At 38.3% G+C, this 27,991-nt stretch overlaps 2 protein-coding genes across 2 annotated transcripts in view; one reads left to right on the top strand and one right to left on the bottom strand.

The window, feature by feature from the left end:
- The window catches only part of WAPL (WAPL cohesin release factor), a 159,801-nt gene that overhangs the window by 14,544 nt on the left and 117,266 nt on the right, over window positions 1-27,991 (top strand). The window lies entirely within an intron of this gene.
- OPN4 (opsin 4) lies at window positions 16-27,215 on the bottom strand. The gene is given in 13 exon segments (XM_027817176.2): window positions 16-2,220; window positions 2,223-2,313; window positions 3,171-3,209; window positions 4,243-4,404; window positions 7,502-7,682; window positions 8,833-8,940; window positions 12,213-12,377; window positions 13,271-13,442; window positions 15,316-15,519; window positions 16,712-16,845; window positions 18,790-18,932; window positions 22,017-22,186; window positions 26,474-27,215. Coding segments are annotated over 12 exon segments (1,626 nt in total). The 5' UTR covers window positions 22,146-22,186; window positions 26,474-27,215; the 3' UTR covers window positions 16-2,122.

The raw sequence follows: 27,991 nt of genomic DNA, 5'->3' as shown, positions 1-27,991 counted from the left end.
TAAGATGAGATGAAATATGAACTAATAATGGTTTATTCCAAATGCCAGTGGGGTTACAGTGTGAATCACTTGGAGAGATATTCAGGTGAAATGCATTTTGTAGGCTTTGCCCTGAATGATTTTTATAGTCTCAGAGGAGGTGAAGGGAAGGTAAAGCTGTTAGTTACACAGGGAGTACACGCAGGAGTTTTGAAGTGCTCCCAAACAAATTCTTCCTAATAAATATATGGTTTTCAAGCCTCTTGTAAGTAGATGAACGTGAACAGCTGTAGTTCTTTTTGTAGATACAAACTAATCTCTAGTACATGTTGGAGTTGAAGGATATAGAGGACAACATGCTGTGGATTTGTAAGACTTTTCTAGCCAGGGAAGTATTCTTTTCATACCCTCTAAAAGTGGAAGGGAATGCAGAAGAGTGCAGAGCATAGTCTTCAAGAATACTACTTGGGAACAAAATCATGATGGGAGCAGTGCTCTTAATGACACATACCATGCACTTCTTATTAACACGTGAAACAGCATGTGTGAGGTTTGACCTATTTTCTTGACAGGTTCAGCCTTTTGGGACCCATATGAAATGGGCAGCATTTTCTAGCATTTCTTCCCAGTTTTCACTAGTGTGAACGGCTTCCATGACAAAAGATGGGAAGAATTACATGATCATGCTTCACGCTTTTAAATAATTTTAAAAGCCTAAGCAATAAGTCGTAATAAAATTCCTCAGACTTGATGAATATCTTTGAAAGTACTTCCTGTTTGAAGATCGTATGTTTTCTCTCTTCTTTCTCCTTATTACTAGCTGTATATATTATCAGTTTAATATTGTCCTCTGCCTGGAGACAATATCCGGTTGTGGTAGGTGAAGGGAGGAACTGTAATAGCTCCTTTCCATCTCTAATGCCTATGATTTTGTTTACATAAAAACATCCTGGGTTTTGTATAGTTTGTTTCTTTCAGCAGTTTATTACCAGCCTGAACAGCCCACTTTTTCACGATCTAATGGTTTGCTGCTACAGAAGTGATTATCACCTCCATTTTTAGTTTTAATAACCTTCCTTTTAATAAAGGTCAGTTTGAAGTAAGTTTCCGAAAGTTTGCTTCAAAACAATGCCCTAAATCTTCTGGAACCCACTGATTACTTTTTTTCCCTTCGAGGGAATAAGCTGGTTACATTTTCATTGTTTTTTTCTGACGTGACATAAGGAAGAACTGATTTACTTAGGACAGAATGACTTACTGGCTTCCCTGCATTATTGCAACCACAGGGAGAACTCCTAGAGGGTCCATGGGGAAGAACTGTTTCAAGGGCTCTTTTCTTAGGCGTTTCCTAATACTTTCCTAAAGCTCTGGGGAGGTTAGCTAAGAGTGGGTTAAACCGGTCTCTTAAATGACTGTTGGAAAAAGAAGCTAGGTATGGAAAGGACTATAGCCTCATCCTCAGTGTTGTTCCTTTCTCTTCCCCAGAATCTCAGAAATTAAAATAAAGATCTGAGACTTCAAATTACTGCTCAAGTGCATTGCCTTTGTAGAAGAAAGGCAATTCTTTCTACAATTTTTTTTTGTAGAAGGATTGTAGAAGAAAGTAAGGGGAAATGTGTCATTAATGAGAGAAGGGAGCACTGGACTGTGATTAAGTTTTCATTTGATTGAGGAACTTCACAACAGTGAAGAAATTGTCTTCAGGAAGTAATGTATGTTTTTCCCCAAATTTTTCAGCTTTAGCTCTGCAATATCTTTGAAGTTAAACTACACTAAATTAACAAAGGCTAGTTTTGAATTTTACACTTTCCTTTTCCTCTCATGTTAATCATAGGAGGCTTGTAAGTAAGATCCGTGCAGTGGTGGGATATACCCGAGCGGAGTAAAATCCAAATGAAAGAAATGGTGTAATGAGCTGCCTAAAGAAGAAATAATAAAATTACAGTGTGACTCAGATCAAGAAGTGAACCACTGGAGAGAGTTCTGATGCTGAAAAGCTTACTCCTCTTGCTTTTATCCTTGCCTGTCTTGTGTTGTGTCTTTGTAGAAGTATTTCAGAACAATGTAGGAAGGTATTCTGGGTTTAGCTGGTCCATAGTTGTTCCAGAAGTATTGGCTAAGGTGACATTCTGGCTTGCACCGCTCAGCTGTTGGACTTCTTGTTCTGCTTGTGGCTGTTCATCTTAGGGTACAAGAAACCAGAGTTATATCCAGAAGGCAGGTCTACTCCTTGGACGTTGTGTATGTTATTGTAATGCTGGATATTTGGGCTGCAGACGGTCCATGGTGAAACTCTCCTTTTCTTTGTTCAATACCGTTCGGGGTCTCACCTCTCTGAAGGATGCAAGGGTTTAAAAGAAATGGAAAACACAAACATCTGCAGGGAGATCAGGTTACATCATCTGTGAAAAAGTGGCAGATATGTAGATAAACACTTTGCCAATCCCCACGGCTAACGCAAAAACAAACTTAAAGGATGGAGGAAAAAGTAGATCTGAATATTTTTTTAATACTTCATGAATGACTTACGAGAAAAAACCTGTTAAACAAGTTAATGTACTAAAGCACAGCCTTTGCAGTTGCTATTTAAGAGCTGGTCTACTTTGATGAAACATCAAGCTAATGACAGTGCATTCAACTGTGAGCTAAAGTCCTGTGAATATGCTCAGATAGTCTATGAATTCAATCGAGTAAGGAGTCCCTCCATAAAGAGGGACAGTTTAGGCTCATTGGGGCGAGAGGTGATGTTAAGTGTAGTGATAACAGCATGGATAGTTTGAAGGCAGGGAGCAAGCTAGAGAGTGAAGTGAAAACAGGAATTGAGGGGAAAATCTATTACCATTTTTGATAATAGCAATGTTAGCTGTCACTTGCACAAGACCAAAACACAAGAGTGTTAGGATGAGGCTAGCATAGCTCATAAGGATCACTACTAACAATAAAGAGATAATTTAAGATATTTATATTACATGTGGGTTAATATTGCAAAGATAAAACTGGCCTGTGTTCACTTGTCAACTCTTTTCTCTTATTTTGCTGTCTGTCAATAATGCAGGCAGGTTGACTCAGTTGTGACAGATGTAAAAAAAAAATAATAATCAGTATGCTATAGCTTTGTTACATGGAAGAAGAAATAGATGCCAGCACAGCATCTTACTGAATAGGTGATATGGCATGTTTTGAAATCTTACCTTGATTTCCTCCAAGGTGCATTTTTCAGATGTTTGCTGCTACCCAAAACAGAAAAAATGGAATAGTTAACAATGTCACCTTGTCCAGCAGTACTTGCCACAAGACTATGGCTGTCTCAGAGGTACAGCCATTAGAATGGCTATCTCAGCTTACTGGGCACATTATTTGTATAAAGATGGCACAAAATTAATGCTTCCGTGCTCCATTAAGGAAATCACAGACCTCATCAGGGGACCTACTGAGTTCAAGAAAATATTCAGGTTTCTTGAAAAAGTTTGACTTAAGGAGAACGTCGTAGTACATGTATTCTCCTTCTGCTTAGCTTCAGCAATTATTTACCCTTTGTGGTCATGTTTTCTATAGTCTGCTGGGAGTCGTGTGATTTTTGCATCTCAAAAAATAGCATAATTTGTGCTCAGAGACTGAGATTGTCATTAGTTTTTGTTCCCTTGATTAGTTAAACCCATGCTGAATATTAAAACAGTAATTCTTATAGTAGGTGTAGCATTTACTCTGTGACATTCAGTTCCACCATGGATATGTCATCAGCATCTACAGCTGTCTGAAGAATGAACACAGATAAGAAAGACATAAATGACTTATAGGTATGTCACAATATTTTACATACGTGAAATGAAAAGTATAGAAAAAAAAAACCCAAAAAGGGGATTGCAGAGGACTGTCTGAAAAGCAGTGGTATGCTAAAGATAGCCTTGTTTTTTACCTCTCACTATATGTGTTCATCTGATAGCAAAAAGATCAACCAAGTAATTTGGACAGTGAAATACAAATATTACTTAATACACACTTAAGACCAAACACAAGACAACATACCATTCAGATGCTAAGTTCGCATTGCTTGTCAGAAATGCAACAAAGACAGCTGAATAATAAACCATGGTGGAAACAAAAGGCTGATGACTTTTTACAGTCTCTAAGTCATTACTCATTGTGTTAACTTATAGGTTATCTCCATTTTCTTGGTAGGAACTTTCAGGATTAATTATGGTAAAACATGCAGATTTGTTAACCTACCAGTTCCAGAGAATTTAGGTATTATGCATCTATTACCTTCTCACAAGTCCCAGAATCATGGCTCTTCAATTTAGGTTTGGCTCTTACGTTGCTAGTTTGAATTGTGTCTTTACCCATTTCATAGGAAATCTGTCTGCTAGCAAGTCTGGAGAACATACTGGGGTTACCAGTTTCGGTGTCATCTGTGTCAGTAGAGCCCTGAAATGAGTAGAGAAAAAACAATCACTTCATGTTCCTTAGACTTCCATCCAATTTGCCCCATGAGAGTCAGTTTTACCTAGACAGAAATTGTAAAAGAGACATACGTTGTATAAAAGACATTTCACAAAATTTATGCCATGTATGACTTCATAAAATCTCTGCTGATAAGAGGTACAAACAAAACTATCAAGTCTGTTGAGTCTAGAATTCAGCTTGCTCTTTTTTTTTTTTTCTCTCCACAGGACGCACTGTAAAATTTAAAACAAAATACTGTTCTGTTGTAGTCTATTGTTGAAAATTCTCTAATGCACCCTGTGACTCTGGGGAGACTGTTTCTATAGTAGTACCTAGTTAAGAAGCACAGGTATTTGGAGGAATTAGGTCCAATGTTTCCGAAGCGGCTTGCATGGAAGCAGAAGTAAATAGAAAGAAATGTTCAGGGGACTGCAGAATCTGTGCTTTAGAAACATTTTGTTTCACAAAGGGGCCCTAGTTTTATAAACTTTTTTCCAGCTAATGGGAAAACAAAACCTAAAAAGATAAAAAACCCAACCCACCAGAATTTCCTGGAAGTCAAAAATTTCTGTTCCTTTTCCTCACTCTGTCAGCTTTTTCACTACAATGATGAAGAATCACAGAATTCCAGATAATAATAAAACATTGAAACATCTAATGGGCTTGATGAGCAGCTTATGGCAAAGCAGCCTATTTTCTGTTTGACAGCATATCTTGCCTTAAAACGGGGGAACATAACAATGTGATATACTTTCTAATTTTTTTTTATGCAGCAAGGGTTTCACGTAAGCAATTTATGTGCTTTGGATGTAGCTTCCATCAGATGAGAGCATATAATTGCTTGAAAATAATCAAAGCAATTATTGATACTTTCAGTATTTGATACTTTAAATTATTGATACTTTGATAAACTTTCCCCAGGGAAGAAAATAAAAATAAGAGATAGAAAACCATGAACTTTGATGGAACTGGAGAAATTGGCCTGGTGAGTCTGTTACTACTAAGAGAGAATTCCAACTGGTGATGCAACACCAGAATTCTAATACATAACAGTTTGATTGCTCTAGGATCAGGATCTTTTTTTGTGTGCGTAACAACTGTAGGGAGGTATAAGTGGAACACAGAAGAAGGGGAAGGAAAAATTAATTTAGTTTGGAACAGTGACAATCAAGATTGTATTTTCAGAAGCAGCTTTCTAACTGTTGGGGAAACAATGATGAAGATGAGTCTACAGAGTGAAGTGTCTCCAGGCTGAAATGTCTCCATGGAAGGTTTTTCAGAAGAGCTCAAAAATTTTTAGAAGAGCTTCTCAGTTTTCCTGTTGAAGCCCAAGATTTTTTGGATCCCAGCATTTTAAAAAAATGTGTACTGTTCTTCCCATTCCACGCATAGAGTATATTAGCACTTACAGTCCTGTTTGATTGCATTTTAAAATGGAAGTGACTTTATTTTCTGAGCATCTGTTCTGGAGCTTGGCTCCTTTTCATTGCAGAGAACTGACTGGAAATTGTTTCTTTAGGTTTTTCCAAGGTGCAGAATATCTTTGTATCCACAGGAGTACAAAAAAAAAAATTAATAAAGATAATTTATTGTCTTACAGTTTGATGACCAGCCTTGACATAAAATAGATGGCAGCATATGTACTGCCTTTTTGTATTGTGAGTGTATGTCTAGGAATCTTACAGCTTAATTGAGCCACATATGGTGCAAAACCCCCAAAATAAATTATCAGTGAGCATAAAAGTAATTTTATTTGTTTTAAACTTGAGCCCCTTTTTCTGCTCTGTATTTCAGCTAAAATGATACTACTTACTAATAAATCAGAGTAGTCTATGGTCAAATCAAATAGTTAAGGGAAGCGTATATTCTTCTCAGAAAATCTTGACTCTATCATTGCTCTGAACAAGATCCAGACTTACCCAAGGCTTATAGAAAGTTTCAGACTGAAACATGCCAATTGCTTGGAATTTTTTACTTTGGGTAATTTTTTTTTCTCCATTCCACTGTTTTACCTCAGGTATTAAGAGTTGTTTTCCTAAGCAAAAAGAATCATCGGATTGTTTGTATGCTTCCCTTTCCCCAGCACTGATCATAGTACAGGAACACACTGTTACTGAAGGAGTCTGTTGGTTTTTCAAGAATCAAGATTCACAACCCGAAAGTTGCAATATAAAAGTGTTCCTTTTTTATTAGCCAGTTGTAAAACCTTCCACCTGAATAGTAGCTACTAGCCAGAAGAATTTCATTCTGATTGGACCAAGAAGTCTAAAGAATATAGAGTGCAAAGAAATTGAAATGTCACTGTTAAAAACAACTCAGAATTCAGTGCTTGGCTGGATTATATACAATTATTACCTTGACTATGAAAAGAATTACCAAGAAAATGATGGTTTTTCATATATTTGGAAATTTCATTTAAACCCACTGCAGTGGCCTAACTAATGTGCTTAGTTAGTTAGTAATGTAACTTAGGGTTGCAAGAGAGAGCCTGGGATGCCACATATTTGCCCTGTTCTCAGCTGCTGTGCAAAACATTTGGTTTCACTTAGACTGGCAGCAGCAATCTGTCGAGGTCTTCGGTGAGAATGATTCTCTAATAGATTTACTGATTTGTCCAAATGATATTACTATGTTTCCAAATACATCCCACTTCACTTTCAGAAAGCATTATCTGTTTCATTACAACCTTTCTTTGGAGAACTATTCTGTAACTAGCAGTTTCTTTTGCGTGTGAGTCCAGGCTCCAAATCTGTGGTCAGGCAAGTACATCATAGAAGTATGATCAGACTTTCAAGGGTGCTCTGACTCTAAGCTTCCCTTACTTTCTAAAATTTCTGTTGTTCCATCTTTCCACTCTTTCTTCAGTGTCACCAACCATCAAGAATACAAAGATCTACATTCTGCTTTTAGACTTCAGCCTTCTGTCTTTAATTTCATTTTGTGCCTCTACTTTCTCTAGAGCGCTTGTAATGAGCACCATAATGCATTTCATCTAAAGAATCTACCACTTCGAGGGGCTCTATATGAAAATGAATTACTTTGCAATTAAAAATGGGTGTATGGGAAGTGTCTCTCTTACTGATTCACTGTCAGAGAGAGAAGACAGTTGCCTTTTTGCTTTCTGCAGCCCACTTATCTCAGAAGACTGGCTGGTTACAGTTGCTCGTCTGGAGGAGGGATAATTGCTGAAAGACCGTGAGTCCTTAGGAGAAACTCTCAGCAGGGATCCAAGGCAAGGAACATATGTTGCAATGGCTTTTCTAATGGATGAGAGGTAGAACCAGTCAGATTTTTTCTGTTAGCACAATTCAGTCATCATAAACAATACATTTATTCAGAGAGATGAACTAATGCTGCATGGACTGGAAAATTACTGGGTACAAAAAGAGTTTTCCAGATATCCAATATCTCATATACAATCACCCTGCAAGATCACTTATTCACAGTGTTCTGCAGAACTCAAATTTATTGCTTGGCAGGGATAAGGGCATTAAAATAATAACTCTTCGAACTGAAGGGAGCTACTAAAATTATGTTTTATCTCCTTTCAGCTTAATCGGGGCAAAAATAAAATTCTGTCCCTTTAAACTGAACTCACAGAAGTACCACATAATGAATTATTTTAATCTTCCCCTAAGCAGCTATTCTAGCTTCCTCTTACACATCTGTTTGCTGGCTATCTGTAGAGTTATACAAAATGTACAGTTATATTACAGTATTTCTTTCCTCATACACAGCATAAGGTAACTCTGCCTAGCTTTCCTCTTCCTACCAGCCTTCCCCACTTAAATGTTCATGCCCGTTTCTTCTCTATCCAGTTCCCCAGTAGGTCTTTGTACAGGGTGAAACATCAGCATATATATGGCTTTGCTGCTATCCATCAGATGTCACAACCTGTATCTGAACTTGACATGGTAATGACCCAAGATGTTACAACTCAGAAGAAATACTATCTGAAATATGAAAACTTGATGATAAAGGTGGGGATGATGCACAAAATAGGGTAGAGGTGGATTGATGCCTTACGGAGTTGCATCTCTTACTGGTCTGGTTAATTTAACAGACTGCTATTTGCAAAACTGACAAACGTCTGCATCTCTCATGAAGATAGTTAAAAAATCTATAGTGCTTTCCTTAGAGGTGGGAAGGTCTCGATCTTTTGTCATGTAATCTCTGAGTACAGATCAGTATCCATAAACATCTCTAACTCCCATCTGCATAGTAATTTGTTCCAAGTACAAATTCCACTGACATTTATACGGCATTGAGTAGTTTCTTGGTGAGGGCGAGGCTGTCTTGCAGAGGTAAATGAGCAGGTAAAGCAGAGTTCAGTTACTAGTCCTAAAAGTGACAAAGTTATTGTCTGATTTTCTTTGCTGTATTAAACATAGCTTATAAGAGTGAACTTACCTGTATTTGGGGTGAGTGATGGCATAAATGATGGGGTTATGGATGACAGAAGCTTTGGCAATCACAGCTGGTATGGAGTTCATGAAGGGTGTTAGAACGTGGGAATACCTAGGGTAATGCAAATGCAATATATGTTTAGTACTGAGTTCTGTGTAGTCTGTGCAGTTATACACTTACAAGACCATGCTTTATTAGTGCTCCAGAGAGAGTAAAAGGGGGAGTTCTGTACCCAAACAGTGAGAGAACAAACTTTGCATCCTTTGTCTGGAAAGATCAACACCACCCTTTCAGAGAACATCAGCGTTTCTGGGAGACATGGTTGTCTTGGGGCTTCTCTTGCAGCATATCACTACTATGAGTCAGGATGGTGGTCTGTCCGATGTTTACCCTAGGGACAAAGTCAGCCTTCAGTATGTGAATGTACATTCATCAGAGTATCTCTCTGTTCCACAATCAGCACATATACTTGCTGAGCAGTATGTCACTAAACAGGTGTGCAGAATGAGACATTGTAGGGAAAGAGAACTAATAAACCTGTTTTCCTATTGAAAGTTTATTTTTTGTCTGATCTGGACTAAAAAGTGAAGGAGAAGTATTTTCGGGTGTCATATGTTATGCTCATGTGTTACTGTGACCGTGCATATATGCAGGTGACGCAACTCTAAAGGATAAATGAATTATGATTGATGTGTATACGCCATGCTGCTGCTGCTATCAGCCAGTTAATGTGTGAAGAGAACTTGAAGTAGCTCACAAGGTCTTGGTCAGAAGAAAGTCAACAGAACAGCTCAGACCAAAATAGCGATAACATTTCATAGGTGGTTTCTACCATGCAGATTTCCCATAGACCTGCTTAGAGGCTCTGAAGACCTCTTCCTGCATTAGTCAAAAGAGTTTTAAGTGAGATGGCCCGGTAAGTCAGTCTTTCCTCCCAAGGAAAACATCCTTCCTTTATCACTGCTTTTCTTCCTGAAAAGACAGTCTGAGCTCTATCTTTCAATTAGCTTTGTGTTCCTATGGTATTATGGAAGAAAACAGGTTTTCCTTTCAGTCCTCTCTCAGGTCTCATACAAGAGACCATACTGCAGACAAATAACAAAGAGGATGGCATAAGTAGGTGGCAGCTCATCATCCTGGTGAAGCAATTTTTCATGATACTACGGGAATATCTGTGTTCTGTGATGAGGTGGAAATGGTTTGCCAGTGGTAATACAGGAATCATTTTTTCAGCTGCCTGAATGTTCAGATGCCATTTCACCTCTAATTTAAGGCTTTCGTCTGATAAACATGTTCTTCATATACAATTTTTAATATGGTTTCTCCTAATCATACTTTTAAAACATTGGTTAGGGGTATAATTCTTCACAGGTTCTGGAGAACACCCAACAGCGTGACCTTGCTGGTGTGGAGGTTTTGACCCTGAGGTGAGAGAGAGAGTGCTTTGGTGAGACTGATGGAGAGTTCAGCTAACAGAAATGAACAGTGACAAAAGCTTTTGTTTAAGCTAACCATTCCCATAAAATACAACCTGTAAACCGACACTAGTGAACAAGATGGTGTGCTAGCTCAGTATTCCCCAACCAAAATATTTTCTAAAAGATTCTTCCTTAATTTTGTATATGTTGATGCTCTGTCAGATTTGTCTTTAGCACAAGACTATAGCCATAGACTCCATGTCTGCCTCCCATATGCGCGTGCAGTGATTTTATCTCAGTTCATTGTAATAAAAGTGCAGAAGGCTTCCAGGCTTGGTCTATTAATCTCTGAAAAATCCCAGGAGGATTACCTAAAAGGGATAATTCAGAAATAGAAAAAAATCTGAATGAAGCTGTGTTGCTTACCAGATAAGAAAAATCTGTAAATGCTCATTTGTCACACACTGTAGAATTATGAAATTGTCCATTTGTTCAGATTTTTGTCAGAGTGAGACGTGGGTAGAAGTCAAGTTCAGCAGGCACTTGATCATCCTAAGGTAGATGCTGAATCATACAGGGCAGCCTGACAGTTAGCTCAAATCGTTAGCTTAAAGCATCTCTTAATTTATCTTTTTTTAGGTACCTTAGAGCAAGTAGTACTTTGAGGTAGCTGTACTGCATTTCTTTGTCTTCTGGCTCTTCCTGTTTCTGTCTGGCCCCATATCACCAGTGGTGGATGCCCAACACCTAAGTCCCCTTGTGATAGGAAATAGGACACTGGGATACATCCTAAGGATTCACGTTTTTCAGTGAGGAACGTGTTTACCTCCATGGAGAAAATGTTCGCTGCTACTTGGAATTGTGCCCTGGATACAAAGCGAGAGAATCCTCTTCTCCTAGCATTTTTTCTACTTAGTGTGGTATTTCATAAAAGCAACGTTTAGGAAGCTGCCTTCCTTAGCTATGTTTGACAAGAGGCCCTGTAGTGGCCTCTTCCTTAGGTGTGAAACAAAAATCACCCCTGCCTCCCAAAATGCTCCATCATAAGTAAATTTACCCTGTGTGTCAATTTTAGGAAAACCTACCTTTTATTTCTGATTTGAAAAATACAAATAGAAGTGTTTTGTATGTCACAGGAGTCTTCCACTTGAGGTTTTGCAGCTGACAAGACTTTATCAAGCAGATAGTCACACCCATTTTACAAAGGTTAAATGGAAGCTCAGGAAAATTTGCATGTTAACATGGGAGAAATATCCACATAGAGCCAAGACATCCTGACTCCTAATCCATTACTTGTACCTGAACTGTATCAACTATAGCCTGGTGTTAAGCTGTGTACAGATACTGTATTAACAGTGTCATGCTTTTCTTGAAATTACTGTCTAAATGCTGGCATTTAAATAGATCAAGAACATGCTTAGATGCTTTATATTTATGATCTTTTATATCCAGCATCAAAAAGCTCCCCAATGCAAATAAGTACTAATTTTGAACATGCTTATACAGGTAAGGAATTTCAGCAGTTTGATGTAACACAAGAAAATGAATAGACTTTTGTAAGTAAAACAATTGGAGAAAGAAAAGAAAATCAACCAACCCCTAGGTGCATCTTTTGGGACTCCCTATTTAGCATTTTGGTACTTAATAAAGTTCAGATAGTTCACATACCCTAACATAGAGAATCTGCATTCAGAAATCATTAGCACAGTAATAGCATGTTGCCAGTAATAACCTTCTTGGTTTTTCTTTTTTTTTGTGTGTTGTTTTTTTTTTTTAAATTCAAACTAAGAAAAAATACCAGTCAGCATAAGCCTCATCTGTTAAATGTCACTCCTAAATATGTGAATGTTTTGGATGCACTTTAGGCATCAAACTTGACAAGTAGCTTTGACTTTCATCTGTCTTTTACAATTTCACACCTTTTGCTTTCAATGAATATTCCTTTGCTGATACATTCATAATTACCCAGCAAAAGCTATCAGAGCAACAACAGAGTATGGTGACCAGGAAATGACATAAAGCAAGATGACAATCAGTGCAATTTTGGCCATCTTCCACTCATTTTTCATCCTCCGATACTGTTTCTGGAACTCTTTATTTCCATTTTTGCATCCAAATGTCTGAACAGACCTAGGGGAAATAAACGTACAATAGCAAAAAAAGGAGGTAGGGGATTGAGCAAATAGCTTCATAAAATGGGGCAACATTTACTCTTATGCTAGTTTATGCTAAAAGTCATGCACTGTTAATGTATGTTAATGCAGGTATGTGACTGGTCCTTGACAATTCAATGTACTTGTGTGGCACTAGTCAATGGCAAAATTCACATGTGCTTCAGTGAAGAAAATAGTCCTGTACCAGAAAAATTTCCACATAAATCAGGTATTCAAGCCAATTGAACAATGTTATATTAAATACAGAGTAGAGAAGTCCTTGCTTCCCTAGGTCCAATATTGCTATTTTACTCTGACTCTACTGAGCTATGTGACTAGATATGCTGATACCTACAGGACAGATATCTGCAGATTACAGACATGGTGGCAGACATTGGCCTTGCTTTTTACATTAGTTTTTGTTTCAGAAACCTGTGATTAAATGTTTTGCCTCTTTTTTACCCTTTGACGAACATGGAATTTGTATTTCAATTCCATCTATTTTTCTGTGGAATTGTTGACACACAGTTGTTAGGTGTCTCTGATGTCCCTTTAGTATTTCTTTTGGTTGGTTAATTTCTGTAGTCCTTTCTCATCCTTTAGGTTTCTATTGTTGCTACTCACATCCTTTTCAGCATCATTAGATGATATACTGAACAGCTCTGGCTTAAATTCAGGAATGGCCCTTCTAAGGATCATATCTCTTACCATACTGATAATTGATGGAATTCTTGTTTGGTTTCCTGTCTCAGTCATGCATACAAATTAAAAGTGGAAAACTTCTGAATTTTCTTCTATTAATCTTTGTTTAAGCAAATAAGCAGTCACTTAAACAGAAGGATAAAAACTTAAAGACTGTTGGCTGCTTACTTGTTGGCCTTCTTGATAGCCTCAAATATAAAGACATAGCTGTATATGATAGCAATCAAAGGAATGAAGAAGACAAAGCAGAAAAGCAGCATTGTGTAGGCACGGACTGATGGTGTGAAAGTCATGTAGTCCCAGGAACAGGAGGTCAGCAGACCCTCAGGAACGTACGCACCTAGAAAGAAAGACAGGAGAAGGCATAAGCTATGAAGTGATTCTTATTCTGAGTGAAGAAGTTAGAGAAGGGTACACAGAATAACATGGGATTTAGCCCTATTCTCTTAAAGGGAAAAAGAGTTTGAAAGGGTAAATGATTCTTTGTTTAAAGCGCCTGTTTTTATTTTCTTTTACTCTGTTGCCCTATTGTATTTATGTTTAGCAGTCTAAGGTTTCAGATTGGAAAACTGAATAATTTTGTTTCAGTCCTTGAATATTGCTTAAAGCTTGACATAGTCAAAGGGCATCTCTCCAAATACTAACGTGGGTTTTGGATCAGACCTGTGGGTTTTTTTTAAGTATCTCCATTTCCTGACAAACTGCTGTCTTCCTGAGGAGTGAAATGAAACTGATTGCTATAGCTACCACTTTTTTAAGCTTGTGCAGATAAGAGAAATCTGCTGTGCAATGAGAAAGGTTTATTGTGCAGATCAAATTAATTTTGTCTTGAAGTAAAGTTTAATACAAGTAAAAAAAAATCATACATACATAATATTCTGCCTGAAATAAAATATAATCTGGAACTGTGTCAAACTATTAAGTAAAGAAATTGTCAACAGCAGTGTCTTTTTACCTTTGTATTTTAATTTTCACTGTTTACAGTGATATTTTCTGTTGAACTCTTAAAAATATTGCACCAGATGTGCTCAGATGCATCTAATTACTGCATGAGAGTTAGTACTGTGGGTACTATTAGAATCTAATTACAAGATAACAACACACTTCAAGCAATTATTCCACCTTCTCCAATTAAGAATCTAGAATCCAGGACTATGTTGTCATTTTGTTTTTCTAACAGTTCCTCGTTCAGCTAAAGGCTGCTTCTCCCAGTATTGCAGTTTGCCTGCTTAAACGTGCCTCATGTTTATGGGGGACCGGAACGACAACAAGACAGTAACAAAAATCTGCTGGAATTCTACTCGGTAACTGAGCTGGTTGCAGCATCCTTTGGTAAAATCAAACATTGCTGTGGTCTCACCTCAGCTGAGCTGACACATTCTCTTCTGGAATTAGGGAGCACAATAACGGGCTGGGATTTTGAATGATGAGTTCATTCTGACTTACTGACTGAAACTGGTGACTCATAGAAAACAAATTAATGGTAGTGAGGCAGATTCAAATGAGGAAGAATAACAGAAACCCTCTTTGTTACAAGTTGCAAGTATCGAGATGCTGTATGTGTGTTCCAATATGCAGGTGTAAAATTCACACTTACAAAAGGAAATTAGTTACTTAGCTATTACTAAATGCCATCTTTATTGGAAGCCTTCGTGAAGATACCAGTGACTGAATTGAGAATGTGACCAACATCTAGTGCAGTTTGCCCGTCTAGAGCACAGTCGAGACTTACTGAAGATACACTTGCACAAAATACTCAGACTGTATTCCTCTTTTATGTGAATGAAGAAAATTAGATTGACACTACTATCTTACACAGCATCTTTGGGGAGGAAAAAGGTAATTAGAAAACCCACAAAATACATTTATTTCATTTTTATATTGTTGAATTTGGTTCAACAGAAGTAGGAATGGGATAATAGGCAGGAGCATCCTTCCTAAATTTTGGCCTTGATTTTTATCTACTGCTCTTTATTCAGTAAGTAATGAGCTCAAAGAAAAGTGCCATTGTCGTATAATATGCTGTAACACACACTGGATTTTTTTCTTTTGATTAGAGATCTTCAGTTTCAATATGTATTTTATCACTTTTTCTTCAAATTGACTTATTCAAGCCTAATATGCAAGCCATTAATTCAGCTCTCTTCTATACCTGTAACCAGTCTTTAATCCAATGTATGAGGGAAAAAAAACTTTTATTCCATTTCACTTACTCCATCCAAAGAAAGGCGGGAGGCTCCAAGCCAAAGAGTACAGCCAGACTCCTACCAGGATTATTAGGGCCTTCTTCTTAGACATCACTCCAACAGAAGCCAGAGGTTTTGTGATGACAAAATATCTGTCCAAGGCAATCACCATCAAAGTGGTCATAGATGTAATGCCAAAAAGAGCTCCGCAGAAGGCATACAGCTCACAGCCTTTCAATGAAGATGACAGAAGTAGCAGTGAAATTAATCTACCCATGCTAATTTCTGGGAGAGTTCAAGTGTTTCCTGTGAACTAATGTCTTCTGGAATTTGTAAAGCAATGGAACTTCAGTTTTCCTGCAGTTGTTAATACTATTTCATAGCTGCTGTCTGTCTTGCTAATTACATTATCCCAGATAAACTTCAAAGATTTTGTTTGCTTGAATTGCTGGAGACAGTGATACTTAACATCTTTTCACTCAGTGATTTCTGATGTTTCCAGTGGGATCATTTCAGCAGTCCACTAATACCTTGTTTAACTCCAGTTTTACTGCAGCTCCCATAGAAACAGCTGTTTTGCTTAATGGGTTATAGCTATTTTGATATCATAGAACCATTTATACCTCAAGGTCAGCATAGCTGAAGTAAATATGCATGCTATGAATATAAAAATGAGTGATTTTGCTGAAGTAAATATGCAGACTATGAATATATTAATAACTGAATTTAATTAATCAAACAACCTAATGATTAAAAGCATGGGTCTGGTTTGTTTTAAGATGTATGCAAGTGAACACTTCATAGAACTAAAAAAACCTGTGCTTTTGGTCATCAGAGATCAAAATAGCAACATTAGTTCTCTGACCTTTCTGTCAATACCTGTTCAAGAGGCAAAGATTAGTCTTCCTCTTACTACAGTTACACAGGAAGAAAGCAAGCACCGTCATTCCACATTTTCTTTGCCTTCAGAGGCAATGTTCATTTAAAATTTCAGTTGTGAAAACTCACACCTGCCAGGCTTTCTTGCCTCACTTTTCCAGGTGTAAATCCCAGAGAGGGCTGTTTAGGAGAACTTTAAAGCTGGTGCGTTGAGGGGTGGTGCTTTGTTACAGGCCTCTGGCAGTGACTAAGGTGTGATATGATTGGGAAAGAATGGTGACAAGACGACTAGTCCTGTGCCTAACGTTGCCAATGCCACCTTTGTATTTATCATCTCATGCATGTAATTTTCCTCCCTGTGGTGGGAATGTATTTATTGCACACGGAAAAAAAAATGTTCAAAGAAACATTTGTGTCAACATTGAAACAATGTTGAGAACATTTTTCAACATTGCAAGTGTACCTGAGGATAAGGAAATAGTAGATAAACTGCCACTATGGTAAGAACATACTTAGTGATATCTTAGAAAGAATAGATACAAACCTTTCTCACCAAAAATCCAGCGTTTGTGGAGACTATTGGTGAAAAAAACTGGAGACTGCGTAATGGACATCAGGAAGTCACTAATAGCTAGATTGATGATGAATATGTTGGCTGGAGTCTGAAGGCTCCTACTCCTACAGAGATCAGAAGGAATGTTGCTAAACACTGCTGCACTGTTAATTACGTTGTTACTCTTTCCTGTGAGCCTTGGCAGCTTCACAAATACCAAGGCACACTACATAGCAAGCTAGAGCAGAGCACTTCTCTTTTCCCTCGTGAGAGAACATAAGCAAGGCTCAGTTTTGCACCCTTATACTCCTGTGTACTTTAGAGGGTTGTTTTGATAACCAGTTCAGTGATGGGGATAAATCGTATTGTCCTTTAAATATTCTGACCCAGTGCACTGCATGTCCATGATTACCAGGAAATTGAAGTTGATGTACTCTATGGATTTCTGGATCTGGGTCATCTTAAGCAGGGGGAGGGGAGCGCATTTTCCACTGCTGCTAAAATCAACAGTGACTTCCAAATACAGGGATTTAGCAAACTCACTATGTACCACATCAAGCATTTTGTTTTACATCTGTTCTTCTCTATGATAGTCATTTCACTGGCCCTGACACTGACTTTAAAGAGAGCAATAGCCAGCCTTCAGTGTAACCTGCCTGTATATGTTATTCATAGTATTATATTACAATGTTTTACAGGGTACACATAAAAGCTCAACTGAGAGCTCCGCAGTCTGGGGCTCAGTGTAAACTTTAGCTCCTTTCTCAAATTTTCAGTCTTGGATACGATTGAAAAATACCAGAATAAATGATGGGTTCTTTGCACTGATCCAGAATCAATCACTAGGACTACTGTCCCCTATCTGTCAACTTAGGAGCAAGGAGATATTTTTAGTAGATGCTTATGGACCACTTGTATTTGTTCAATAGTCTGTAAAGTTGCTGAACATATTTACGTTTCAGGCAGCTGTCTGTCTTATAGTTTGCCATTACTTGAGAGTGCTTTCTAGGCATCTGATGTGTTCTCCAAACTTCTGATGTACTTGTTACTTTGCTATCAGTATCCCTTCATCCCATCATAACATCTTCAAATGAAGACAGGCTGTGTCCTCCAGTGGAACTGCAATTGCCATGACTGGTTTTCTTGTATGGGACCAGCCACAGAGCCAAGCTAGCTCATGTACTTCATCTTCACGTATCTGGTCTGCATGCCAGCACCTTTTCTGATCTTAAGGCCATGTCATTCACACTTAAGTGTTGGTATGTACTCCAAATGCACATACTGAGGCCTACTGTTTAATGCGCCACATAAATATAGGCTTGAGATCCAGACTACTTTCATCCACACTCCAGTGCTTTAAGTTAACACAGCCAAATAATCATATAATTGCTATTATTTTTGTTTATTACATTAGTGCCTAAAGACAATTGTGAAGTAGAAGCTCACTGGCCTGGACATCATGCCAATGCTCTGTCCCAGTGTGGCGTAACAGAAACAGGATGAGTGAACAGCAATGGTGAAAAAATCACATTGTTGTCAGAGATCCAGTTTCCTTCAGATAGAAAAGTTGGAATGTGGCTTTATTTAAAAGGAAATAAGCCAAGTTTTAGAAAATGTGAAAACAAGAGACATGGCCAGTAAGGAACAGAGAGGGGAAAGAAACCGAGCAGTAACCAGCAGGAGGAAGGAAACATCTGAAACAGAGAAGATACGTGGGAAGCACAGGTGCAAAACATCCCATCAGTCCAGTGCAGACACAGTTAAGCTGGTAGAAAATTCTGAAAATTCACTGGAAGGTTTCTGCTTTGGCTGCTTTTCTATTGCTTGGCTTATCTGGGAGATTCTTTGCAGTTTTGCAAACAATTGTGCTATGGCTGTAGTTAATGGGAGGAAGTCAGAGGGAAATGGCAGGTTGCCACTTCTTTTCCTACAGCGATGTCGCTTGGTGCTTTTACTATGTCTGCATAGCAGTCTGATAGAATGCCTGTGCTGCATTTGCAGAGCACAGTCATGGTACTGTTAAAGTTCATAGATCTGAGTATTTACAAAAACATCACAAAGAAAGATACCTGCAAAAAGCATAGAAGACCAGGAAATTACCCAGACTTCCTGTGATCCCCACTATAAGAATGACTACTCCAATTGTATAATGAGCATGGTCTGGGACATCCACTGTAGGAAAGGCACCAGGAACATCTTGCATTGTCATCTTCTGTGGAGTAAACAAGAGGTCATAGGTATATTGCCAGACTTTACTGAATAAGCTGACATGTGCTTCTCTAAGAAGAGGAAACAGTCAAGAATGCAAAAAGACAGCAAGCAAAAGAAGTCAGAATAAGTTAATTGCTTTCAAGTTACATTAACTGTAGATCACCTTCAGGGAATAGTTACATCAGCAGTGCAAAGGTCAAAGGGTGGTTTATCTGCTTACTGTTGATTTAGAATTGTGGTGAAGAAAAGCAATCTGTTCTCTCCCAAAAGAAAAATAAGGATACAGAGAAGAAAAAAAGAGACAGGAAGGGACCCTTTTTATTGCATCTGACATCAAATAATGCAGTACTTAACAAGTAAGTTTTCTGTACTTTTCATTTCAGGAAAGTTTCTGTACCTGTGAAGTATATCTGTTGTCCTCTGACATCACGGGCTAGACTTCTCTAAGTAGAAATGATCTTCTATGGATAAACGTGCATTTATTCCCTTATTAGTATGACTATTTGATTTCTCCCACTGAATAACACTGAATTGTGAGCTGCCTTCAAGACTTGGTTGCCAAAAGCCTGACAGTATTAAACAAGACTCTTTTGGAAATTAAATTAACGTCAGAAAAACTAAACCACAAACCCTTTATACCTTATGTCTGGTTTCCATACCAGTTGTTTTTGCTCTGCACTGAATGTATTTTGCTCTCTGTGAAGTATGTGATAAAACACTTGTTGAAGGCATTTTTATTGTAACTTATAACTCATAGCAAAATTCAGTATCCAAGTCTGAAGACCACAGCATTTAAATAATCAATTAAAAACATTTTCTAGTTAATTATCAGGAGCCACAAACACATTTCAGGCCAGGTGACCACAGATTAGTAATGAAGCAAACAATAAGGCTGCACCCAGGAAGCAGGATGACCTGATAGAAACTGAAGAGGACAGAAAAACAGCTGTCCAAACCATCGCTGTTGTGCTGCCTTTTGATGGAAGGTCAGGCAAGGAGACTTAAACACTCACCTCTGTGCAGCTGCCACTGGCCTAAACGTCTCCTGGCTTCAGCTCCAGCCAGCTAATGGAGTCATGAAAAATACCAAGTCTTCTCCTCATTCATCTGCATGGACAGATCCTGTCTCTTCCTCATAGCCAGGCTTTTCTCATCAAGGGTGGCACTCGCTCTGGAATGGCATGCCGTGACCACTGCTCATAGCTCAAGCCTGCAAGCTGCAGCCACGGCATTCCTTGGCTACTGAGCTGTGAGAATCACACCAGGGTTCACAAAAGCCCAGAAAATAATTCTGAATCATTTGTAGCCTGCCTACTGTGAATACTGTCAGCTCGGCTGTGGCCTAGGATCCAGGACAAGGGGATTGCTGGTGCCGAAGTCAGTGCCTGTACCAAACTTAAATAGTGCTAATGAGGCTGGATATGTTCTTTACAATCACAAGTACTGGCAGGTGGTGGTACAGCTGTCAAGTGCAGTCATTCCTTCCCAGGAAAAGGAAGGTTGCTGGTAGGAAAGGAGGAAAGTGCACAGAGGTAGCTATGAAGTTCTCCCTTTTATGCTACAGTTGTGTTAGTAGCTGACATTCACCATTAAGAGTGCAGCTCAGAGATGCCTTTGACAACACCTCAGTTATCAAAGGAAATGGGTATTTTCAGACAATAAAGGCAGACATTACTTCTGAATACATCTGTGAGATTGGCCTGAACTTATCAGAGACAGTGTGTATCTAAAACCAATGTGCGAGTAGCAAGAGGTGAACCCCAGGAGTGTCTGGAATTCTGGAAGAGATTGTCTTTGCTTGTGCGCTGAAGATCTGCCTGCAGCAATCCTCAACAACTGGAGCATACTCCCTGGGTTTCTACATTAGCAGCAATGAAATGTTGGACTCTGATCTTAGAGAGAAAAAACGTAGCTCTGGCTGTTACTGTAATTGGAGCAAAATGTTAAGGTTGATACACTAACTGAATGACAGTATCATGGCATATACTGTGCAGGTTCCTGCAGCAAAGTGTTAAGTTGGTGTCGCATCACCAACATCAATGAGCATCTTGCCTAGGTAGAAGTTGCTGTGCTTAACACGCTGCCAGTAAAATAACAACAACAACAACATCCCATAGTGATAGCAAGTGGTGAGAGGAAGTCTGAGATAAAACCATTTTAAATAAATGAGATCAGGTGTTCTTTAGTTTGGTTTGTGTTGTTCTTTTTTCTCCTTAGCCTTGTGGCTAGAACATTTTTAAACTGCTGTTCTACAGAGAGTTAATGATGATTATTAATGGAATGGAGATTTCTGATTTTTTTTGCCTATAGCTATCCATTTAATCAGAAGTGGATCAAGGTAACAGAAATGAAGCAACTAAAGGAGCTTGTTTTGGCTACAAAGAACAGATTGAAATGAATTTGAATTACATTTGTGGAGGACTAAGGACAAGGGAAAATTTAAAGGATAAATACACAGAGAAATCACAAGAGAGAAAATGTGATTTAAGGGACAGTAGAATACTTTAAAATGACTTATTCAGGAATGAAACAAGTTCAGAGTCAATAAAAATGTCAAGCGTGAAAAAAAAAATATATTTATACCAAAGCAGTGATAGGACATAAATAATAATGAATATATGGGCAAAAAAAAGGTCTGTGGCAAAGATGGATAAATTCACATTTCAGTGCAGACTGCATGGGATTTTTATCACAGGGTCCAACTCTGGGTGTTCTCTAAGATGAAAAAGTCAGTTATTAAAAAAGTCATTTCGCTGTTTTTATTGGAAATACAGATCTGATTCAGAGCTTCTTTAAGTCAAAGGAAGTACTAGTTGACCGAGAAGGCATTCAATCAGGTCTAGACACTTTAAATTCATCAGTAAGTTGCATACACAGAAGTTCCTTACTAGAAGATGAAAACGTGCCTGTAACAAGTTCATCTCTAGATCTTCTATGGGATTTGTATGTCAAAAGACAGGATAGGGAGAAAAAGATAGTGTTTGAGGAAATCAGGTCAGCATGATAATTAAGAAATCAGGTAATTCCCAAAGCTTTTCTCTATTCACTTTCTCCAGCAATTAGCCTTGTTTAGTCTCTGACTTACGTTGTCACCCCGTGGTATGAGTACTTGGTTGTCAGGGGAGAATAAAAATCCCACTGTCAGAATCCCCACTGTAGCAACTGTCCTTTGAGAATACTCTGAACAGTTATTTGCATTGATAATACGCAGCATTGTTGCCTTGCATGTTTTTCTGTTGAGCTTTCTATAAATACCTTGTAATAAAGATAAGAAAAACAGAACAGGCAAAATCAGCACTTCATTAATTCTCTTCCAAGTGATACAACAGCATAGTTTATTTAATGTAACATGGTTCAGAACATCACCAAATGCACAAAGAAACTGAACCAGAAGCTAAGAGGTTGGACATTTCCCAGTAGATGGACAATGGACTACAGCTTTCCTGGGTCAAAAAAGTAAAAGATGCTTGCACCTGAGGCTCTGGACCACTGGGTGCCAGTATCCCCACAGACCAACAGCACTGTGGGTGCTTAGGTCGGTGTTAATCCTGCAGGAAACAATTCATTGGAAAGCACCAACTTCCTGACAGTCAGTCAATATAGACAATGCTCGTTTCTCAAGCAAGTGAACAAAATGGTCATGGGAACTGTGGAGGACATCAAGGTAGTAACTATAATGTAACAAAATTTCTCCACAGTAAGTACTGAGGATCAGTCGGAGAACATACTACTAGCCAAGGACAGCATTTTAATTAACCTTTAAAAGTAGGTTTTATAATATAGTTTGGGTGTATATGAAAACTGGGTGTATATGAAATTTGTGGTTTTAATTTCTGATAGGCATGTTACTTATGTATTTTTACACTACAGTTTTGCAGAATCACATGGATAATTTTGGTGTGGTAAGGAACTTTGGTAGCACCACACTGATTCAGGCCGGCATTCCTGACAAAACGCTACCCTGCCTTTAGCCATGACTGAATGCCTCACAGAGCTGCAAAACGTGCATAATGAACAGTGATGTGGGAATTTCATTTTCAGTATGGAGCCTTAGCAGTTGGTTTATACCCTAAAACAGTGTTATTATCCCTTTGAAAGGATAATCTTAGTGGAGGATATTTTTATCCTCCATATATAAGTGTAATCCTTTTCTAAATCCTACTCTATCATTTGCCTCATTAGAGTCAGTGGCAAGAAATTATGAAGTTGCTCTGCCTTAGTGTGTTTCCTTCCAGCAGGTTTAAGTTTGTCCTTGTGGAAAGACTAGAATAGAGGGAAACAGCAAGGTTTAATGCAGTCTGCCTTCTTAAAATGCTCCTTGTTCTCCCTAAATGAATACTTGTCTACTGCCTACAACAAAACAGCTGAAACAGAACTGACCATATTTTCAGTTATCGTTTAGTAAACTTGGCTGGGACTTAAAAACTTGAGATGCTTTTTGGGAGTTTGGAGCAAAGGAAATGTTTGATAGAGAAATATATCTAAATCCTTGCTGTTCTGGCCTTGTCGGGGGAGACTGCAGCACAACACGGAGCCACATTATTCTGTATTTATGGCCTGCTGCCACAGCTGGTTACCAGGGAGGCAGAATTCTTCCTGGAGGGCCAATCTGAGGAGCCAGCCTTCTTTTTGGGAAGAGAGCAGTGCACAGTCCCCTCTGTTGAGGCTTGGTGCAAGCAGAGAAGGGGTAAAAATGAATCAGCCACAGAGAACAGTAGTGTAGGGCAGAACTTGTATTTCATCATGAAGTTTGTCAAGATCCTGCAAGACACTGGTCTGAAGAGAGTTAAAAGGATAAAGGAATTCCTTTGCAGTTCAGGACAAAACCACAATTCCTAAGTGATTTGCCTAGGTTAGAAGGCAGTCTAGATCAGATATAAAACCAAGGAATATTTGATGTCTGACTCTATTCTGTCTTGAGAATCTGTTTATTATACACATTTTCCTGAGAAGAAGGTTTTCTGAATAGTTATAATTGATTACAGAAAAAACCCAAAACCAACCAAACCAGCTCACCACTGAGTAACTTCTACTAGAAGACATAAAATTTTTGAAAGTCCAATCCTCCGCGTCCCCATAGCATGAGAAAAATATTTGTGTATAAATGGAAAAAAAAAAAAAAAAAGGACAACATGCAAAGAATACAGTTCAACTATTATTAGGGAAAAAAATCTGTTCTCTTTCACAGTGAGAAAAAAAATCATTTAACAATTACTGTTCACTTGGAGATGTCGATTACTGAAGTCCTACTGAAGCTAGCAGTGATGCTGGTAGGAGCAAGGCCATGCATGTAAATACTTGTAGTGAATATAAATCGTATTTGACACAGTCCACTCCTCACATTCTCCCAATGGTAGGATAAAGCAAGGTTTAGTTTATACCTACAGGGAAAGAAGAAATCCTCATAAGGTCATTTGGAGATCTGAACATATTTCAGTGCTGGTTCTGATTGATTAATGTATGTATTTGTGTAACATTGTTTCAAGAGTCAGGAACAGAAAAGACTAGGGCAAGAACATTTTTTCAGCTACTTCTGCCTGGACATGAGATGGATCGTATCTAATTTGGTGTAAAACAAGACAAGGAAAGGGAAATAAGGACCACTACATCGTTGCTTTTGTGAATTCATCTGGCTTCAAACTGTAGACATTGGTTCTGCAGAATGAATATTTTAATGGAGTAGAGCCCAGTTCCGAAACGTGGCAAGTTTTGGCAGTCCCACATTGACTTCGGGAATGTATCGGGTGTCTTTGTTCTTAATTTTCTACAGATACAGGTAACAAAGCTGCTTATTTACACAGTATGACTTATACAACCAATGGTAGCATTAGGCCTTTTACATTGCAACAAATCATACAGTTTAGAAAAATCATCAGAACAGAAATACTGCAATTTCCTAGGGTTTCTAGGTGCAGTGTTTGTACCGCCTACCTACACAAGAGGCTTCAAACAACTGATGGCACTTATTTTTCGGTACAGTTCCTTGCTCCGATTTCTGAGCCTGCCTCTGTAGGCACTTGCTCTGTGGTGACAGGCAGCACAAAGAGTAATCCCACCTCAATTATGGTTTCAGCAGGGTGACGCCAGCTGCTAAACCCTCTTTCCAGTAGGCAGCAGGGCTTTCCATAGATGATGTTTGTCCTGTTGAGCACTTTGGGTAGCAGATTTTGTATCCTATCTTCTAGATTTAATCTCAGTCACAAGCAGCACATACTGCTTTCAGTTCTGAAACTCTCTTAAACCAATCTTTGTGTCAAATTAAAATGCAAAAGTTTGAAAATACAGTCACTTGACCTGGGGAGAGGAAATAGACAGCTAATTACCTTTTTCAGCAGAATAAGGAAAAAAACCCATTTTTTTAAATTTTCAGTTGTAAATCACTCTGTGCCCGGAATCCTTTTCCATTTTGGCATGTTCACTCCAGTCTCTCTTCTCCCTCCCTGCTATGTGCTGCTGTCCTCTTTCATATGTTATCCATCTAATTCAGTTTGTAAGCCTTAGCTCAGGACACTTCTCAGTTTATTTTTCTGTAATACACCACACACATCCAGGTTTAATTAAAAAATAAGTAAACAGACTGGATTTTTACTATGCAAATAATAAAATATTTACTGGTCCTTCATTATAAATTTGGATTAAACTGAAACACTCAATCCAACATCCTATATGCATAAAAACTTTTGGAGTGTTTGAAACTTGCACACAACTTTCAGGTGTCCACTGTGTTACGTGGGCCATGCCAAAATATCTGGTGTGACCACATCAAGATTGTAAGCTGAATTTCAGATTTTAAAAACTTTAAAAATTAGCTTGGATAATGTTTTTGTTCTTTAGTTTTAAACAGACTTTTGTATAAATAGCAGACAAACAAAAGTTTTTAGTTCTAGCAGTATACTGAGATATACAACCAGGAAGAGAACTTCTGAACTCCTTTGATTTGGGCTTTTTAGCAAGCCCAAAGAAATTCCATCCTGAATTGTCATCACAACAGATTCTCACCTTCACAGTTCTAAGGAAACTTTCTTTCTGTTTAGCATTTGACTGACAAAAGAGCTTTGATAGAACTTACCTTGGAAACCTTCTGAACAGCTCTCTTGGGTAACTGCAAATAACAACTCATAACATCTACATAAGCACTCCACTGCACTTACAGACTATTACAGAAATTACGGGGATTTCCATCTTGAATAATAACACAAGAGAGCATTGTGTTTGAACTGCTAAACAGCTGTTTGATGCACAAGAACGTGTTGTTTTGATAGTTTGTAACATATTTGGTGTATTTTGCCATTAGACGTTCCTCCCCACCTTCTGCCCATGTAACTGTGCTGAAAAACACTGCTTCTACAATCCTTTCTGCAGTAAATAAATAGTTAAAGGAATAAAAAGAAGATTTAAAAGTTTTCATTATGTTGTTCATTATTGCATTACAGCATTAAATGTGTACATGCATGCACCTTAAATGTCTGTTTACAGTTCTATAAATGGCAGCTTTGCCAGCAGAACTACTTGCTATAGCTTTTAGTGACAGAAAACACTTACTGTTGGGGCTCTAAGAGGCAGGTCCATCAGTGTGTAGGCTTTGGCTTCCGAGTCATTCCATGTGTTGAAGGACTCCACAATTTTGGTGCCGTTGTGGTCCTCAGAGGGACAAGAGATCCCCCTTTGAATGAGCTGATTGTTCAGGTGAATGAAATTAAGCTAAAACAAAGAAAGAAAAGCTCTCCTCTGAATTTAAGTCAGCCAATTTACCTTTTTGTGTTTGTGTAAAGCAGGTTTTTAGGTTCTCTGGAATAACGTGAGATCCAGTGCAGAGTTTCTCACTAGAGCTTCAGATTGCCTCAGTCCATCTTCAGCTTAGTAAAGGGCAGCAGCAGCAGCAGCTTCCATTTAAATACAGGAGACGGCAGGATCCACACATGCCCAGTTTGAAGCTTGTTCCATCCAAATTCGAGCTTCACTTTCATTAAAGTATAAAACTGATGCTCACTTAAAAGTGCTGTTATCTTTTTTTGCCTTTGACAGATACATGTCTGAATTTTAGTGCTATACCATATTATCCCTGTATGAAAACAAGCAAGTTAAAAGGTTGAGTTCACTGTCTTAAATATTAGACCTTACTGTTTATTTTCACCGTGTTGGTGAATTATTTTTTAGTAGTCTGCTTTTAAAGAAGATGCATGTGTACAGTTCTGCTGAAATTGTCTGAACTCCATTAGATTTTTATATTTAACAATGCGCTTGTGTGCATTTCTGTCTTGTAGAATTTAGGTCATGGTTATTTGTTGGTCCACTTCTAAAAATAAACAAAAAATAGGGATAAAACCCACTGACATCATCCTGTGCTGCTCTTCAGTTAAAAAAAAAACCACAAAACAAACCAAAAAACACCACACAAATACCTTAGGCAAAGAACAGCAAATAACCACTTGTTTCAAGAGCTGTCTGCATTCTTTTTCAATTGTGTTTAGTTAGGGCGTTGCATGAGCAAATTCTTATGCATGCAAATCTTCCTTTACCTTGCACTGTGTAAAGAGTTATGAATTGCTGTATTCCCAGTTGAAAGCCCATTACAAAAGTGAAGTTTAATAGCAATAGAGAATTAAGCACAGAGTGTGAAAAAGCTGTGTGAAAAAGCTGTTGTAGCAGATACTGCAGGATGAATGTCACAGAGTGTAGGCCTTAGAACCATCATCAAAATGACACTAGTGGAAGCTAGTAGCTTCATTGAAGTTTGTAACACAAATAGATGGTGTGAACTGTTTCTGGAAAGTCTTTATGAGAAGGCTGTGATAGTAAGGGTGGGACCTGTATTCCCTCAGCTCCACACAGGTTCCCCTTCTCACGTACCTTTCCTTAAATTAGCACTTGCAGTACCTAACCTTAAGTTAGAGTGGTTGCATTTCTGCATGAACAGGAGCTGTGCCTCTACATCCAAGTCACTCACCTATAGTGCTGCAGATCCCCTTTCCCTGATGTCATTTAAGGAAGGTGGCGTTTACCTTGTGTCACCACAACACTGAACATTCACCAGAGGAGACACCTCTTAGATTCTACATG

This window comes from Falco cherrug, chromosome 9 (assembly GCF_023634085.1).
Source record: "Falco cherrug isolate bFalChe1 chromosome 9, bFalChe1.pri, whole genome shotgun sequence".
Classification (NCBI taxonomy): domain Eukaryota; kingdom Metazoa; phylum Chordata; class Aves; order Falconiformes; family Falconidae; genus Falco; species Falco cherrug.
This window is presented reverse-complemented; position numbering and strand designations above follow the sequence as displayed.